Source organism: Podarcis bocagei, assembly GCF_964188305.1.
Source record: "Podarcis bocagei genome assembly, chromosome: 2".
NCBI lineage: Eukaryota > Metazoa > Chordata > Lepidosauria > Squamata > Lacertidae > Podarcis > Podarcis bocagei.
In genome coordinates, this window is record NC_138126.1 from 118,856,780 (window position 1) to 118,876,468 (window position 19,689).

Below are 19,689 nucleotides of genomic sequence, written 5' to 3' on the forward strand. Positions count from 1 at the left end.
AGAGGACAGAAACAGTCTGTCAGGCTCTGCCCACTGATGTGTGGGTGGCATAGGGCTGAATAGCAACAACTATCCAAACAGAATGTGGATGCTAAAATGCCACAGAGAGAGAGAGAGAGAGAGACCAAGAGAGACCTGAACAACCCTTTTGTAAAATAAAGGCCCCCCCAAGTTATGCACTATGAAGTTCACAGGGAGACAGAAACCTATTGTGAACCTCCCCGAGGACATCATATTGAGGCTTCAGAAACTCCTTGATTTTTCACCTTCCAGCCAAATAGTTCTACCAAACCCAGAAGAATCTTTTTTGCAACCCTGGACGGACTACCGTTATTCACTACTGTTGTTTATACTTTTAACCACACATCAAAATCTATTTTAAAAAGCAGGTTACACTTAAATCCGCCTCTTCCTTCAGGGAGTTCAGAGTGTTTTAAGACTGGCTGGTCATTTATGCGTCTTCGAAAAAGTGGAAATCCATCATTATAGGGTCATCAAGTCCAAGCCCCTGCAATGCAGAAATCTCAGCAAAAGCATCCATGACAGACGGCCGTCCAACCTTTGCTTAAAAGCCTCCAAGGAAGGAGAGTCCACCGCCTTCCAGGTGTCTGGATACAGTGCAACCTCGGGTTAAGTACTTAATTTGTTCTGGAGGTCTGTTCTTAACCTGAAACTGTTAACCTGAAGCACCACTTTAGCTAATGGGGCCTCCCGCTGCTGCCGCGCCGCCGGAGCACGATTTCTGTTCTCATCCTGAAGCAAAGTTCTTAACCCGAGGTACTATTTCTGGGTCAGCGGAGTCTGTAACCTGAAGCGTATGTAACCTGAAGCGTATGTAACCCGAGGTACTACTGTATTGTTATCAAGGGACATGAGTACATCCATCTGCCTTTGTGAATGAGGCCTGAAAGCTTTCTTCCAGGCGTTCCTGCTGCGATGGGTTAGGCCGGGATGTCATTTTAGGGGGGGGGGGAGATTTTTTGATGAAAAAAAGCATGCTCTTTGCAAAATATACTTGTTCACAGCATAAAAACCCTGATGGTTTGTTGTTTTTTTTTAACTTCCTAGTTTTCAAATGACTTAAGCTTTTGAGATTTTTTCCTGAGCGCCTGGCGTCAAAAGAAAGCAATTTAAAACCACTGTTGTTGAGACATTTCATTCCGAATCTGCTAGACAGAGCCAGACACAGATTATGGTGACAGGTGGGTGTCCTGCCCAGCCCCCCAAATCGTGGCTACGCCCAAGGCCGGATTTAGGTTTGATGAGGCCCTAAGCTACTGAAGGTAATGGGGCCCTTTATATGTCCAACTGTCCTTTGTCAACAACAAATTGTCACTGTTGGGGGTTTTTTTTGGTGTTGAATATATTGCATAGCTGTCAACTTTTCCCTTTTCTTGCGAGGAATGCTATTCGGAATAAGGGAATTTCCCTTTAAAAAAGGGAAACGTTGACAGCTATGATATATGCTATAGGGTACCTAATTTATGGACCTAATAGGTATATAAACCCATTTGCACATAACAAAATATGTATTTTATCAAAAAACATCCAGTGTTTTTTTCCCTTTAAATTTTTTTTGGGGGGGGCATGGGGCCCTAAACTATACCTTAAATCATAAATAGTCATAAGGCCTGTAAAGTTTGGGATATAACATATAATGCTGCAGAGCTGCATTACACAAATGAAATTCAGGACTGCAACCAGCCTGAAAGTTCCCGTACTACAATGGGAAAATGTGTTGTTTTTTTTAACAGATATTTTGAAACACAAAACCTGATATGGTGCAGACACGAGGGGAGCTATTCATTTCTTTTATCAGTGTGCCACAGGCACTAATCAACAGGTACCTGTGATACTCACATAATCACATTCTACAAAGCACTAATTGCATCACACAACTGACATACCGGGCGTGGGCAATGACATTTTCTCAGACCAAACTATTCTAGTTTATTTCATTATCAGTTATGAAATTCCCCCCAGAATTGTGAAGGAAGGAAAATTGGACTGTCCTCTACGTTCCCTTGTTCTGTATTAGCATTAATCAGAATGGTACATTGTCTGTAGTACTGTAGATAGCACTCCTATTCATTTTGTTTTAAAAAGCAGTTGGTGATAACTCAGAATCCTTTTATTTGGGGATATAGATCTAGTAGCAATTAAGCTTAATTCTGGTTGAGCTACCTTTATGTGGAATTATGGTCTGATGAAAAATACTTTAATGTTTGAAGAGGCTATGGAATTTTAAAGTTTTTGGAACCAAACCCACATAGCTTTCTAAGAAAAATACAAATAAAATTTCTTCTGTTTTTTTAATATAGCTTAAATCCAGCACTGGCTACGCCCATGGCTGCCCGCAATGCCTTCCTTTCTGCGCGCGCCTCCCCAACGGGCTGCAAAATTAACTTTTCGCTCCACCCCGTCGAAAGCGGGGACGAGACTGAGCGCTGGCTTAAAAGGGCAATGCCACGCGCGCGCGGCCGAGTTGAACCGAATGGGCCTTACTTCTGAGCAAAAGACGGCAGAGCCCTGCGCCTCCTCTGGCTAAGCCGGGCCTGTCGCCGTGGCCCTTTTAAAAGGAGCGAGAGAGCATTCGCGCGCCATTTGGAATCCGGGAGGCGCGAGGAAGTCGGCGGCGCGGACCGGGAGGCGCTGCTGCTGCTGCTCGTTCTCCTCTTTCCCGGTGCAAAGTTAGGGCGGGAAACGACGCCGGTGCAGATGGAGCGGCTCGCGCGGGGCGGGTAAATATGGAGGTTTGGGGAGGCCGCGGTTCAGGTTTGCAAGGCGCATTGCTAAGCTCTTGGGGAATGCGCGCAGCCTGGCGCTACCCAGCTGCAGCCCGCTTGGCATTTGCTAGGGAACAAGTACAGTGGTACCTCGGGTTACAGACGCTTCAGGTTACATACGCTTCAGGTTACAGACTCCGCTAACCCAGAAATAGTGCCTCGGGTTAAGAACTTTGCTTCAGGATGAGAACAGAAATCGTACTCCGGCGGCACAGCAGCAGGAGGCCCCATTAGCTAAAGTGGTGCTTCAGGTTAAGAACAGTTTCAGGTTAAGAACGGACCTCTGGGACGAATTAAGTACTTAACCCGAGGTACCACTGTAATGGGATGGGGGGGGGGGAGGTGTTGGCTGGCAGTGTTACAGTATGGCCTTGCCCTATCCAAGATGGAAGGGTGTATCTGTCAGAACAAGTCACAACTTGTTTTGAAATGAATCCCACTGGCTTGGGTAGAACTTAGTTCCCAACAGGGTTGTTGAGATATATTTGGTCATTTTCCGTCCTCCCATTTTTCTGCAGATTCATGTTTGCGTACACATGCTTTAGATTTTAAAGGGGGAAGATAAACTAATCCCAAAGCATGTTTAAGCTTCTAAATACAGTGGTACCTCGGGTTACATACGCTTCAGGTTACAGACTCGGCTAACCCAGAAATAGTACCTCAGGTTAAGAACTTTGCTTCAGGATGAGAACAGAAATCGTGCTCCGGCGGTGCGGCGGCAGCAGGAGGCCCCATTAGCTAAAGTTAAAAACAGGTTAAAAACAGTTTCAGGTTAAGAACGGACCTGAACGAATTAAGTACTTAACCTGAGGTACCACTGTAGTATGGATGGGGGGGGGAGTCTGAGGTGTTTCTGCTGGCAACCTGGAGAAGGAGCTCAGGTTTGGGCCGAGGGTCCGGATGGGGGCATTAAGAGCACTCGGATGCCATTGATTCTCCGTAGTCATCCTTGTTGGCCTTGGTGGTGGTGAGGTTTTTTGGGGAGGTGGGAGGACCGTGGCTTTAACAGCCCACTGTGCGTCATCTACTGTATTGGGGGCAAGAGCCCCTATTCCTGTTGTTGTTGTTTAGTCGTGTCTGACTCTTCGTGACCCCATGGACCAGAGCACGCCAGGCACTCCTGTCTTCCACTGCCTCCCGCAGTTTGGTCAGACTCATGCTGGTAGCTTCGAGAACACTGTCCAACCATCTCATCCTCTGTCGTCCCCTTCTCCTTGTGCCCTCCATCTTTCCCAACATCAGGGTCTTTTCCAGGGAGTCTTCTCTTCTCATGAGGTGGCCAAAATATTGGAGTCTCAGCTTCAGGATCTGTCCTTCCAGTGAGCGCTCAGGGCTGATTTCCTTCAGAATGGAGAGGTTTGATCTTCTTGCAGTCTATGGGACTCTCAAGAGTCTCCTCCAGCACCATAATTCGAAAGCATCCATTCTTCGGAGATCAGCCTTCTTTATGGTCCAGCTCTCACTTCCATACATCACTACTGGGAAAACTATAGCTTTAACTGGGCCACCTCAAAACCAATCAAACTTTGTAAAGAATGTATTTCTGGCTGCAGCAAGAAAGGGGCGCTGATGCGTTGCCATGCCAAGTTCTGCACGCCGCACAAAGGCTTGTCACTCATACTTCTATGTTCTGTGTGTCCCCCCCTTTTATGATTTGATTGTCTAAATTATGCCAATAAAGGCCGAATGTGTGTTCTTCTCCAAAGCTTTCACGCGAAAACACCACAATGAGACAGCATCGGTTCTCCTTTGCGTGATGAGCTGTTTCATTAGTTGCGAAAAGCACGCTGCAGCCGGAAATTTTTTATTTTGAACACACTTTCCACCCCTGGCAGTGATTTGTTGGTTTTGGTCACCCAAGGAATGGGGGCGTTTCTCCGCGCCCCCCCCCCCCACATAAGCAAGCATTGCGCGGACCCGGAGACGTAACGGGAGGGTTGCGCTTGGAGATGTTATATTCTGAGGATGGAGATTTGTGTGAGAGAGGAGTATACTTCTCGCCAGGCATTCGCGCTAGCTGCCAATAACCCCGCGGCCGCTTAAAGCCCACCGATTCCCCCCGGTGGGATTTCAACAGCTAGCTGGGTCCCGTAGCTCCTGGGATTTGCAAAGCGAGGGCGGGCGCGTTTTGCAGAGCCTTGCCTCTTGCAAGCCTTGCTGCAGCTTCTCCTGCCCTTTTCCCGCCATCGCCCTTCCTATAGGTGCTCAGGTGGTTGTAAATTTCGCAGGAAGGCAGGACTCGCGCACGCGTCTCCCTGGCACGGCACCGAAGGCCTCTTCCCGTGTCGAGCAACTTCCGCTTGCGCGGAGGCTGTCATTGGCGGCTGCACGGCTTTGCGAGCGTCTTGAAAACGCTGGAGACGCCGGATCTCTCCACCCACCCTCCCCGCGCTCTGTTTTCGGTGTTTCTTGGAGATCGTAACAACACGGGGGAGACTTCTCTTTTTAAATAGCAGTAATAATCAGGACACCCCCCCCCCCAGATCTTGCAAAGATTTCCTATATTCCATCTGCTCCAGATTAACGACCCCGGGTTAAATCCAGGTAAGGAAAGCACTTTTTCTGCCGCCCTTGCAAAACTTCTCGGCGTTGTTTTGTTTCGCCCTTGAGGTGGCTGCTTTTTGTGATTGCCGTGGCAAGGAATCCGATGGAAGATAAAGAGGACATTACTTGGTCACAACAACTAAAGCGGTTGCTAACCAGTTTAGTGTATCTCTGGGGTCGATCATTGGAAGTAATAAATGCATTTCAACGTGTGTGTGTGCGCGTCTCCCACCCTCCATCATTTATTTCAAACGTGTCTCCAACTCCTCATTTGTCATTTCTCTATGTATTGCTTCTGCTGAAGGGAGACTGGTTTTTCCCAGCACTCAAAAGCAAAGTATTTGGATCTTTGGGGAAATGCAGCCTGTATTGCTAGGTGCCCACAACACCTTTAGCATTCTGTTGTTCACAGCACCCTGAATGGATTGAAGGTGCAGGAGCAGTAGGAATGCCTACTAGTATAGATGAGCAGCAGCAATACTTACAATTCTACATGTTTTGTATTTTTTTTTTTATTGCAAGCTGCTGTGAGGACCTTGGAGTTAAAAAGTGTGTGTTGGGGGGGATATAAACAAATTTTGCCATCTCTTCTTGCCTGGGCAGAGCATTAACTTTTCGTTTTTGCTCCTTTAAATTCTGAGAGCTCAGTACTTGCAAAATTGTGCAATATTTGATTGTTTTATTAAACTAGGAATAACTGTTCATCCTCATCTTTTTCCATCTCTTTAGCCATATAAACCTGTTCTGCTTCCATTACATTGTAACCGGCTACAGCTGTACTACTGATGCTGACCAACACTGACACAAGCATAGAGTTAAATTTACATGATTCTTCTCTTCCCTCCCCTCCCTCAGTTTTACATTCACATCAATCCTATGAGGTGGGTTGCACTGCCAGACTATGACTGGCCCAAGGACAGCCAGTAAACTTCACTGAGGAGTCTGCAGTCCTAATCTCCCCTACTTTGTACTACTTTGTTGTTGTTAGTCGTTTAGTCGTGTCCGACTCTTCGTGACCCCATGGACCAGAGCACACCAGGCACTCCTGTCTTCCACTGCCTCCCGCAGTTTGGTCAAACTCATGCTGGTAGCTTTGAGAACACTGTCAAACCATCTCGTCCTCTGTCTTCCCCTTCTCCTTGTGCCCTCCATCTTTCCCAACATCAGGGTCTTTTCCAGGGAGTCTTGTTTTCTCATGAGGTTGCCAAAGTATTGGAGTCTCAGCTTCAGGATCTGTCCTTCCAGTGAGCACTCAGGGCTGATTTCCTTCAGAATGGATCGGTTTGATCTTCTTACAGTCCATGGGACTCTCAAGAGTCTCCTCCAGCACCATAATTCGAAAGCATCCATTCTTCGGCGATCAGCCTTCTTTATGGTCCAGCTCTCACTTCCCTTGGTACTACTAAGCCCTGTTGAAACCAATAGACTTGCTTCTGAATAGGCATGGCACAGATTGCTTTGGTGAGAGCGGACTTGAACATGGTCTTCCCAGTACTAATCTGACACTACCCAGTACAGCACACAGAATATTGCCATTCGCAAAGATTTAAGCTAGAAAGCCTCCGATCTTCCTTCCAGTGTTGTGGTGGTTTGTCTGGCAGGACCATATAATCAGTCTGAGTGGGTATGGCAAGAAAGCAGTCTTGAGTGGGATGTGGGTGTTCATTTCCTGAACAGAAAGTCTGAGGGTACACACTGTATTCTAGAAATTCTGCTGTCTGAAATTCGTTGGCTTTAATACATTGCCTTCATTTAATACAAAGACTTCATTTGCTGTGCAGAATGTTCAGTCTCACTCTACAGATTTCTTTGCTATTCAGGCATATCCTTAACTTTATGAATGCAATGATTTGCATGGTACGTGAAGTGCTTATTGCATTCTATATAACAGAATATTCTTGCAACCTTAAGATAGGTTAGATCACATCTCATTCTCTTTGAGTATCTCTTTCCCTCTTTTCCAACAAAGAGACATCACTCAGTGCTCTGTTTTAAATGTTCGTTCCTGCCCTGGCCATTTCCCATGTGTGCCTGTCCTGTAGAGTAAACTCCAAAATTATTATTAATGTTATGATTATTATTAAATTTGCAAACTGCCCTTGATCTGTACATCTCAGGGCAGTTCACAGCATCAAACCACAAGATAAAAATACAAAATGCATAATAAAAACAAGAACGAAACAATAACCACCCTCTCCCGCCCCCCCCCCAAAGTACTGCAACCATAACACCAAAATTCAGCAATCCCAATGAACTATAAAAACATTTGTGTAAATTCTGCACAGGTTATTGCTTCTATGGTGCAGGTTACTCTTGGCAATGAAGAGTGTAAAGGAGAAGAACATATTTGTGGAACTTATCAAAACAAAAAATGAATTGTTTAAATTTTGAAAAGAAAGCAGGAATGGAAGGTGATTTCATGTGTTCCTGTTAAAGTCTCAAATGGAATTAATAAACCTTAAAAAAAAGAGTCTGTGTAGTATTTGATGCATGCAGTAGAACAGGGGTCAGCAACCTTTTTCAGCCACAACCATGTAGTGGGCCGGACTATATTTTGAAAAAAAATATGAATGAATTCCTATGCCCCACAAATAACCCTAAGGTGCATTTTAAATAAAAGCACACATTCTACTCATGTAAAAACAACAGGCACGCCCCACAAATAACCCAGAGATGCATTTTAAATAAAAGGACACATTCTACTCATGTAAAAACACACTGATTCCCGGAGTTAGCTTGCCTACCCCTGCACTAGAAAGACGAGAGAAAGAGAATGGTTCCACTGATTTATTTGGGAAGATTTAAAAGCTAATTCAAATAATTCTTTTAAGTAGTGTGCGTAAGGGTAACTGAATTCAGGGGGCTTCCAAGTGTGTTTAAGGCTGCATTCCCATCCTGTGGACATTGAAGAAGTCTTACTTATGAGTAAAATTCATAGGCTGGCATTGGAGAGTGGGGGAGGCATATACTATAGTGTTTTTGTCCTCCCATTTTAAGTGATGCACTTGACTCAAGGCTCCGTTGGCACTTTTCGGTGAGTGACAGTTTTCAGTATTCAACACCTTGAGAGGCTGTGCAATTAGCCCCACGTGCCCCCTTCCTTTCCCTTCTCCCTCCTGCAGCCTCCCCGCACTGCTAGGTGTTCAAAAGGAATGCTAGCGTTATTATCACATGCAAGTGCCCAGCATTGCCTTCTACTCCTGTCACGTTGCTTTCCTATATTCCTTTCCCGGCTGCTTTGCCCTGCTCATGTGTGCATTCTGGCTGCTCCCACCCTGCTTGCAGAAACGGAGGTGTGACGATCCAAGTAGGATTGGTTGCTGGGTTCCCCCGGCAGCAAGCAATTTGTCTCTTCTTTGCTCCCTGCTTAATTTCACAAACTTGTAAATATATGTGGCTTGCTCTGTTGCTTGCGAGTTTTATTCAAACCTGTCGCTGTTTCATTCCCTCTGGGGATCTATATAATTTGCATAGAATATTAGGTGGAATTTGCTGTCTCTTCTCCTCAGTTCACAGGCATGTGTGTGCAGACTTTGACTGGATATGGAAATCTGTCGCTTTCCCAATTTTTGCTGCTCAGCTGTGATGGAAGTACGCTATTAGCCCTTTCTAAAATTCAGCTCGTTTGGAGAAGGAACTTCTGAGTGAACTCTTGTGCCTTGCAAGCTGATGAATCTGCAATAGCCTTTAAAAATCCTGGAGAGATTGTGTTTTTTGGGGAGTGGGGGGGAGGTCTGTGCCACAACTGTACAATGCAGAGTTCTAAGACTGCAAAAACCACTGAGTGCAACAGGAAAAAAGTTTCTGTGTGCACCAGCAGTAGGGCTGGTTTTCAACAACACGATATATCACCAGCTAAATGTTGTGATAGGGCCGTGGGTGGCGCCGTGGGTTAAACCACAGAGCCTAGGACTTGCTGATCAGAAGGTCAGCGGTTCGAATCCCCGCGATGGGGTGAGCTCCCGTTGCTCAGTCCCTGCTCCTGCCAACCTAGCAGTTTGAAAGCATGTCAAAGTGCAAGTAGATAAATAGGTACTGCTCCGGCGGGAAGGTAAACGGCGTTTCCGTGCGCTGCTCTGGTTTGCCAGAAGCGGCTTAGTCATGCTGGCCACATAACCTAGAAGCTGTACGCTGGCTCCCTCGGCCAATAAAGCGAGATGAGCGCCGTAACCCCAGAGTCGGTCACGACTGGACCTAATGGTTAGGGGTCCCTTTACCTTTACCTTTTTAAACATTGTGATATATCAGTATATCACAAGGTCTGAAATAAGGATGGAACTATGTAGAGGCGAAAAGTAGGGCTTGGGCGTTCAACATCGTGATATATCACTAGCTAAACAGCTAGTGTAGCATCGCAATTCGCGATACGTGACCAGATCAAAAGTTATGAAACCGTTATTACACTATGGACATCAAGCTGGTTTGGGACGATATATTGCCCAGTCCTAGTGTGTGAATTAAAAATAGCTGGGGGAGTCTGCAGTGCCCCTTCCCCCCACATACCGGGGGGAGTAGTCCCCCTCCATCTAGATATCTGATCACCTTGTGAGTACTGATGGAATCAAGGTAGCTCATGGTCTTCTTGTTGTTTTTTAAATGTGAAACATGCAGGAATAGTTTGCAGAACAGTAATCTATTTGAGGAGGGCTTCAGTACATGCTGGTGATGGTTGGAAATGGGGTAAACTTGATGAGTTGTGCAAAATGCTTGCAAATGGGAGAGATTCAAAGTGTCGTCGTCGTTGGCCAACTAGCCAGGCCCTGTAAGTTCTGTCACACATGGGCAAAATTTGCTTTGGACACAAAAGGAGAACGTTTTTCTGGCCATCTTAAAATGATGCCTTGTCTCTTTTGAAACACCTTTTGCCGATCCATCAGTGTTGTGCTGGGGGTGGGGCTGCTTTCTTGACCCACTTCACATTCACTGGCTTTTGTTAGCGCACACAGCGGTGCAGAGAGCGGTTGAGAATGCGGCCTGTTATGCAACTCAGGTACACTTTCCCTGGTAGGCTATTGACTTTCTCATACTTCCCCAGGGGGCCAGTTTCCTTGGAAATTTGAATGAAACTAGGCCCCAGTCACCTGCAGGGAGGAGCAAGAAACCACATGTGAGCTGTGGCTCACAGGGTGCCTAAATAAGCCATGGTGTGCAAGGTTGTTTTGGATCAGTGTGGTTGCATTGTAAGAACTGAGGCCAGTGAGGGCTGAAAACAGTTTTCCTAGGGATTCTCATTGTCTTCATTTTACTCCAAATCTCAAGAAAAACGCCGGGTCCTGGTACCCCCAAAGACCTACCTGTGCACACAATAATTCTTTCTTTTCTTTCCTTATCTTAGTTTTATTTCGTTTTAACTGCAGATTCAGAGAGATAGGAAAGTTGTAAGCGCCATCTTTTATATAGGGCTTTATAGTGTATACAGCAGGCCTTTGCCCCCTGATGTTGTACTCCAGCTCCCATCATCACTGGCCATTGGCCATGCTGGTTGGGACTGGTGGGGGTTGGGAGCCCAGTAACACCTCAAAGGTCACAGGTCCTCCCCATTCTCCTGGGTTATAACGCTTTGCATATGACGTCCCAATCCTTAAAACAATCCCTGTACGGTAGGTTAGCGTTTTGTCCATACCGGAGATGGAGGTGAGTCACAGCTTGCCCAAAACCGCATAATTATGACGCAAGAATTATACAGTGGTACCTCAGGTTACAGACGCTTCAGGTTACAGACTCCGCTAACTCAGAAATAGTACCTCGGGTACAGAAATTGTGCTCCGGCAGTGGGAGGCCCCATTAGCTAAAGTGGTGCTTCATGTTAAGAACAGTTTCAGGTTAAGAACAGACCTCCGGAACAAATTAAGTACTTAACCCGAGGTACCACTGTACTGATATCTCCTAGTCTATATGCTGTTCTAACAGCCAAGTGTCAGAATCTCCTTTGCCACGAGTGAAGTAGGGCCGAGGCTTACAAATGCATGGAGGACGTGAAATCGCTTGTTGTGCCAGTGAGATGTTGGTAAATGGTGGCTCACCCAGTGTTAGAAACTCAGATGTTTAATCTAGGTGCCAAATGACTCCTTAAACTGGTGGTTTTCAACCAGTGTGCCATAGCACCCTGGGCTGTCTTGAATGATAGTCAGGGATGCCGTAGGCAACACTGGCCTCTGTCCCTCCATCCTCTGATGCCCTCTCTCATCTCTGCCTCCCAAAGGCTTGCACAGCTGTTTATTGCAGCAGCCCTGGCTATAAGCTCCATAGGTGAATGGTGCCTCTGGGAGGGCACCTCTATTTGGGGCAGGGGCGAGCAGCTCAAAGACTGGGGCAGCAGCTATGGCTGCCCAGAGGACTCCCAAGGAGAGGGGAGAGGAGGCTTGAGGGAACACTACACAAGGGAGGGTGTTCAAAAAAGGGTGAGAGGCTGCCAGCTTTGCAGGCAAGGGGTGACACAGCTGGGCTCCTGAGCCACACAAGGGTGCCCAAAAAAGAATATAGTTGGTTAAGGGAGCCATGAACTCAAAAAGGTTGAAAACCTCTGCCCTAAACCAAGGTTGCAGTCACCAGAACGGAATGTCTATTTGCCATTTTGGGGCACAACTGCTCTAAAGTCTTTATTTTTCAACTGATCGACGGACTGACTGACTGATTCTCAGTTAAAGATCTGACTAGTTCAGATGACAGCCTTGAAAGCTAGGCTAAGAACTTTGAGAACTTAAAAGAAGAAAAGTTACGTGATCCAGGGATATATATTGGCTTATTCCTACCTCTTTTTCTTAATGGTGACTGCTCCCGCTCAGGCGGCACAGAAAAAGCAATTAGGTCCCAGAAATACTTTCCAATTGTGCAGATAAAATATGAGTGATAGAATTCTACAGGATGGGGGTATTAGTGTGTGAAAAACGGTCCAGATCCAATGATCCCCAGGCGTGCACCTCCAGATAGTGTTGTCAGGCGCCATCCTGGTGCCCAGGCATTTTCACTTGGTCGCAAGTGGCTGAAAGCCAGGTGCAAAATGTGCCTAGCGTCTGGCTAATTTTGAACGCTGCACACCACGCTGATCTGGTTAACAACGCGGTCCTTTTCCCTGAAATTTGTAGTGGTTCAAAGAGATCTACCAGCTCCTCCTCATGTTCATGTTATCACACAGAGCAGCTGCAGCAAAATGAAGTGGCCCCTGTGGAGATTCGGGTTCCAAGATGCATCATCTTGAAGGACACTGACAAACTGGAACGTGTCCAGAGGAGGGCAACCAAAATGGTCAAAGGCCTGGAAACGATGCCTTATGAGGAACGGCTAAGGGAGCTGGGCATGTTTAGCCTGAAGAAGAGGAGGTTAAGGGGTGATATGATAGCCATGTTCAAATATATAAAAGGATGTCACATAGAGGAGGGAGAAAGGTTGTTTTCTGCTGCTCCAGAGAAGCGGACACGGAGCAATGGATCCAAACTACAAGAAAGAAGATTCCACCTAAACATTAGGAAGAACTTCCTGACAGTAAGAGCTGTTCGACGGTGGAATTTGCTGCCCAGGAGTGTGGCGGAGTCTCCTTCTTTGGAGGTCTTTAAGCAGAGGCTTGACAACCATATGTCAGGAGTGCTTTGATGGTGTTTCCTGCTTGGCAGGGGGTTGGACTCGATGGCCCTTGTGGTCTCTCCCAACTCTATGATTCTATGATTCATGGAGCGAATGCAGGCTGCGCAGCTATCCCAGAAGCCAGAACAGCAAGAGGGATTGCTGCTTTCACTGCGCAGCGATCCCTCTTGCTGTTCTGGCTTCTGAGATTCAGAATTTCTTCTTCTTGTTGTTTTCCTCCTCCAAAAACTAGGTGCGTCTTGTGGTCTGGTGCGTCTTACAGAGCGAAAGATACGGGATGTGGTTGCAGAAGAGGTTTGGGCTCCCAAACATTTCCCCTCAACTTGCACACACACATACGCATCCTCCCTGCTGCATAGTGACCTGGGTTATCGTTACAGATGGGTAGCCGTGTTGGTAGCCGTGTTGGTCTGCCATACCAAGAACTAACTTAGTTGGTCTTTAAGGTGCTACAGGAAGGATTTTTTTTATCTGGGTTATCGTGACATCCTAGAGAAACTGGAAAGTAGGTTAGAATTCTGCAGCGCTTTGTGTAAGTGGGCCAGTTACACAAACCAGGTTACGTCCTGTCATTTTCAAATCAGTGTGAACTCCAGTAGCGGTGGATTGGGGTGAGTTAAGAAGGGGTTGCCTTGTCGAGAAGTGGGTGGAGAAAACGCATCTCCTTTTCCTGCTCCTCTTTAGCAGCTCAAAATTTTGCCAGTTGTCTGCAGTCTTCTAGTTCCCAGCAGCTTCTCTCTTTCTCTCTCACCTTAAAAGCTCCAGGAATTTTGGAAGCAATCCAGCTGCAATCATAGAATCATAGAGTCGGAAGAGACCACAAGGGCCATAGAGTCCAACCCCCTGCCAAGCAGGAAACACCATCAGAGCACTCCTGACATATGATTGTCAAGCCTCTGCTTAAAGACCTCCAAAGAAGGAGACTCCACCACACTCCTTGGCAGCAAATTCCACTGTCGAACAGCTCTTACTGTCAGGAAGTTCTTCCGAATGTTTAGGTGGAATCTTCTTTCTTGTAGTTTGGATCCATTGCTCCGTGTCCGCTTCTCTGGAGCAGCAGGAAACAATTCGTCTGAGGAGTTTGCGTGCACGAAGCCCCAGGAACTGGAAGGTTCTGCTGGTAAAATAAACTTACACAGGAGTAACGTGAGAAATCCCTTCTCTGCTTTCTGATCTGTAGGCCAGGAAAGGAGTTTTATCTGTCCTCCCTCTCATGATATTCTTCATGGTTCTTTAAGGCTGTGGCAGTTCTGTTACATCTCTGCTTCAATAGCCTTGGCTATTGGAAAAGCTGAGGTTCAGGGCATGGGTAGGCGATAGCAGAAGCGTTTCTGAAGATCTATAGTCAATTTGTATGGAAATCCTAGTTTGCTGTAGAGAAGACCTGTGCAACACCTCTGCCTATTTTAGGATGTTTTAGCTTCTGAGCAAAGGGTCTGTGGATTTTGGCTGAGATTTATAGCCAAGCATTGTTTCCGGCGAAGTTCCACTTTTTCGCTTGTTGACCTGCAGAGACAAGGTAAGTCTCTTTTGCATTCCCTGGCAGGGGACAAGTAGCGGCTGTAGCGCGTTTACCTTTCTTGTCCATCCCATGATGCTGGTTGGTGCTGTGTCCCAGCAAACTAACTTAAATGTCCGTTCACCTGCTGGTGGTAATATTTGAGGATCGCAGCTTCTGAAGGTTGCTAATTGCATGGGAGAGGGGGGCAGGGAGCTGCAATTAGCTAATTTGTGGGGTAATAAAGGGGAAGAGAATTGCATAGCAATAGGGGAACATGGATTGTATGAACCCGATCTCCTAATGTGACCAAACAAGGGTGGTCTTGGTTGTGTCTGCCTGATAGCCAATTAGTAGCTGATCGGTTTGGCTTCTGTTGATTTTGTATTCGCAAAGAATTGTGAATTTTGGCTTGGCTGTGTGACTACTGCAGTTGGGAGACTTGAAAGCATCCCTTTTTTTAAAAAAAGCTGTGTGGATAAACATGAGTTCACACAGTCACTTAAGATCAGGCATAGGCAAACTCCTGCCCTCCAGATGTTTGGGACTACAATTCCCATCATCCCTGACCACTGGTCCTGTTAGCTAGGGGTGATGGGAATTGTAGTCCCAAACATTTGGAGGGCCGGAGTTTGCCTATGCCTGCTCAAGATGGTTCTTTTGTGGAGGCAATGAATTTGTATCTCAGTTGGCAGACTATAGAAGAGTCTGTTGTATTAATTTTTTGTAGCCAACGTGTATTTATATAGAGTATGACATGTTGCAGAATACGCCTGCAAAAAACCACCAGGGCAGTCCCTCCGACTTTCAACACTGCCCTCAGTAATTGCTTGGGCCACACAGAAAGTGTCATGTGCTGTAAAAGGTTTATCAACATCTGGAGATGTGAGAGGGGAGTGTATGAGAACTATGTGGTATTTTATTTCCTTTCTCCAGATTTTGAGATAATGGCAAGAGTTGGTACCAGCTTTTCTTGCTTGCTGAAGCCAGACATACTGTACATTATTTTATTTTTTGCATTTGCATTCCATGTTTCCCCCCTCAATGTGCCGTATGTTTTATCCCTTCCTCAGTTAATTCCCACAACAACCAATGTAGGTTAGGCTGAGAAGCAGCAACAGATTGGGGATTTGAACCCTAGCCTCATAGCCCAGAGCCTATTAGAACAACAATCAGCAGATAAAGGAGGGGTCATCAAGGAGGACTGCGCTTCAAAATATTAAAATTGAGAACAATGTGGAAAAAGCCCCCTGCGTGATTATAGATATAAGGAATGGTCAAATAAAACAAGATAGTGAGTTATACCACTGACTGACTGATCGCGAGAGGAGATTGTTAATATCAGGATTGGAAAATTGTGAAGTAATAAAGAAGATAGCAGAAAGATAAAGGATGGGCATTTGGCTTTTGAAATCCAGAACACGGGAAGTCCCACTGAAATTAATTAATTCGGATTATATAATTGGCTATTTATTTATTTTTTGAATGTGGAAAGTTTTGGTTTGAATTTGTTATTAATATGAATGTTTTTTTAATTGGAAAATGAATAAAAATTATTTACAAAAAGGGGGGAAAGAACCCTAGCCTCGTGAGGTTCTTTTTTTATGAATACATTTTTATTAGTTTTTAACATATTAATTAACATTCATACAACAGAACTTCACATCTTATACAATATTTTTTGGACTTCCGTCAGCGCCTCTGATGATTTTCCGTTCTTATCATTTATTATGCATTTCTTAATTTCACATTACCTTTAATTATCTTTAACTAATAATTCTCCTCATTGTCTTTTTTGCAGTATTTCAAATAATTCACCTTACGAAACTTCTTGCAAACCTACTAGCGTAATTTGTCCATCACAATTACTTTTCAAACGCAGTAGTCCGTAAATTTCCTCCAGTCTTCTGAGAACCTCTGGTCCCGCAGGTTTCGAATCCTTCCTGTTAGTTTATCTAATTCTGCAGAATCCCATCAATTTCATTCTCCGTTCTTCTTTCGTCGGTAATTCTTCTTGCTTCCAGTTTTGTGCCAAAGCCTCGTGAGGTTCTAGTCCGACACAGTAACCCCTAGCAAGCCACTGCCTGGATTTCTGCAGGCAGCAAAAGCCGTTTTGTTTTACTGAGCTGCTGCCCTTGTTTTGTGAATGACCATGCACCTCCATGGCTTAACGTTGCTTCTGTTCTCCACAGGCTCCCTTCTTTCACTTAGGCTGAGATTTATGGACTTGTACATGATGAATTGCGAACTCTTGGCGACGTGCAGCGCCCTGGGCTTCTTGGAAGGGGACACCTACCACAAAGAGCCAGATTGCTTAGGTGAGAGACCCCAGGGGGTAGCAGGGGTATATTGGAGGTTTAAAGGGGGGGGCAGTATGCCTGTCACAAACAGACTCATTAATGGAGCCAGTTAATATGGGGATGTGGATGGGGGATGCATTTTAGGGAAGCGTGTGATTTTTATACACTTAGAAAAACTGATTCGTCATAAGAGCACAGGACTCTTAATCTCAAGGTTCTGGGTTCAAGCCACCTTGGGCAAAAGATTCCTGCATTGCATAATAAATAATAATGTTGTAATTTGTATCCTGCCCATCTGGCTGGGTTTCCCCAGCCACTCTGTGCAGCTTGCAACATATACAGGTGAAGCTCGGAAAATTAGAATATCGTGGAAAAGTTCATTTATTTCAGTAATTCAACTTAAAAGGTGAAATTGATATATGAGATAGACTCATGACTCACAAAGCGAGATATGTCAAGCCTTTATTTGTTATAATTGTGATGTTATCATTGTGGCTATTAAACAATAAATAACAATGATATATGTGTGTGTGTGTTTTAGTACCTCATGTTACATACACTTCAGGTTACAGACTCCACTAACCCAGAAATATTACCTCGGGTTAAGAACTTTGCTTCAGGATGAGAACAGAAATCGTGCTCTGGTGGCGCGGCGGCAGCAGGAGGCCCCATTAGCTAAAGTGGTGCTTCAGGTTAAGAACAGTTTCAGGTTAAGTACGAACCTCCGGAACGCATTAAGTACTTAACCTGAGGTACCACTGTATTGTCAAGATAATCAGGGGTTTCTGTTTTCTCCATTTTTAAAAAGGGCTTTCTCTTTTTGCAGCAATAATATAACTTCTTGTATAACCTTGCTTAATTTTTAAGTGATGGGACAGGAATTCCATGTGCTTTTTTGTTTCACATCCTTTCCAATGTTGCTCCCACATAACCCTTCTCTCCCTGCCCATCTCTCCGTGTTCAGAGAGTGTGAAAGACTTGATCCGCTACCTGCGCCACGAAGATGAGACGAGGGATATTCGGCAACAGCTGGGGGCGGCGCAGATTCTACAGAATGACCTGATCCCTATCATCGTCCAATACCCTCAAGACAAACAGCTCTTTGATGCTGTTATCAGGTAACCCGCGTGGGTGAGGGATGACTTGCTTGGCTCCTGCAGGTTTACTAAAACCCGTACATTAATATCATAATAATCAGGAGCTCACCAAGTTAGTGGCTAAATATCTTTAGCTGGTTTTTTGTCGTCGAAACACATTGCAGACGTCTGATCTCCCTGGAGACCCAGAGATGTAATGTTAGACTTCTTTGCCTCTTTCATTTGACAAATGTTTTGTGTCGCTGGGAAGGCGGTAATTCTGTATTGATTTGCTATGGATGTTTGTATGTGATGCCAATAAAAGGTTTGATGAATGAATTAATATTATTCATGTACGTACAATGTTCCCTGACAGCGCTTTGATGAGAGACAGGACTAATAACTCATTTCAGTCCAAAGCCTTGATGGTGAAGAAGTCGGAGGTTACGGTGTAAGGGCATACAATGCATAAATGAAATTGGGATACAGTCATACCTTGGGTTAAAGTAGCTTCGGGATGAGTATTTTCGAGTTGCGTGCTGCGGCAACCCGGAAGAAACGGAGTGCGTTACTTCCAGGTTTTGCCGCTCGTGCATGTGCAGATGGTCAAAATGTCATGCGCAGAAGCGGCAACCCACAGACGCAGGTTGTGTTTGCTTCAGGTTGCGAACGGGGCTCTGGAACGGATCCTGTTTGCATCCAGAGGTACCACTGTATATCACTATATTCTTTGTAATGCACTCGATAATTTTAAGACTTAAACTGAGCCCCAAAGACTGTATCATCTGCTGGTTTTAAACCTGGCTCCAGAAAGCCTCAGGTAAAATAAATTTCAGTTCTTCCTCCTTATTTCTCACATTCGCTCTCCTTGAACAGAGCAGGCCAGCCAGTGGAATCTCTAGTTTTATCACTGGCAGCCTTAAGCAGAGAACCACTAGCCCCATCAAGGCTGTCGCTCGCTTAGGACTCCATGAAGCTATTTCACAATAATTGTTGGAGCCTCTTATTTTGTTTTCTTTTTCTCCTAGGTTAATGGTAAATCTAACCCAGCCAGCTGTCCTCTGCTTTGGCAAACTCCCCCAGGAAGCCAGCTTCCGACACCATTTCCTGCAAATCGTCTCTTATCTGCAGGCTTACAAAGAAGTGAGTGGTTCGTACTGGTGTCGCTCATCTTCCAGTCCTTCCTGGGATCCATGTGGGACTGCCTTGTGTTTCTTGAGCAGCACCACATTTTTATTAATAAGAAATACATTGGAAAACAAAAGAGAAACAACTGCTATCAGTGCTTGATTTATAGCATAGAATGCAACTGCTTTATACCTTGGTTTACGAACTTAACCCATTCCGGAAGTCCGTTCTTAAACCAAAGCGTTCTTAAACCAAGTGCTTTCCCGTAGCAGCGGGGGGCTCAATTTACAAATGGAACACATTCAACAGGAAGCGGAACATGTTCTGCTTCCAAGGCAAAGTTCACAAACCAAAACACCTACTTCCGGGTTTGCAGCATTCTTAATCCAAGTTGTTCATAAACTAAGCTGTTCTTAAACCAAGGTACCACTGTAATATGATCATGGGACACCCAGAAAGCATTAAACAATGCAGCTACATAAGAACGTGAATAATTCCCCAAATATGAACAAGTCTTTGCTAGCACTGTGTGATTCGGGATTACAACTGGGATTGCCCCCAGTATCACTGGATGCTCTTCCTCTTATCTATCCATATTCTGCAACGACAACAGAAATACCACATTTTTCGCTCCATAAGACGCACTTTTTTCTTCCTATAAAGTAAGGGGAAATGTCTGTGCGTCTTATGGAGTGAATGCGTGGTCCCTGCAGCCAAATTGCCCAGGGGCAAAAAGCAGGTCGTGCTTTTTTTAGAAAAAAGAGGGAAGTGGGTGT

The 19,689-nt window shown here is 45.3% G+C and overlaps 1 protein-coding gene across 4 annotated transcripts in view; it reads left to right on the top strand.

The window, feature by feature from the left end:
• The first annotated feature begins 2,605 nt into the window (after positions 1–2,605).
• Positions 2,606–19,689, top strand: part of TIMELESS (timeless circadian regulator) — a 108,021-nt gene continuing 90,937 nt past the window's right edge. For 3 of the 4 annotated variants that reach the window (XM_081181259.1, XM_081181256.1, XM_081181258.1), the window contains exons 1-4: positions 2,606–2,741; positions 16,602–16,727; positions 17,674–17,827; positions 18,814–18,928. In XM_081181259.1, the coding sequence (XP_081037385.1) occupies positions 16,631–16,727; positions 17,674–17,827; positions 18,814–18,928 (366 nt within the window). In that variant the 5' untranslated portion in view covers positions 2,606–2,741; positions 16,602–16,630. Of the gene's footprint in view, positions 2,742–5,022; positions 5,331–16,601; positions 16,728–17,673; positions 17,828–18,813; positions 18,929–19,689 lie in introns of those variants that run through there. The other variant, XM_081181257.1, reaches the window with a different exon arrangement.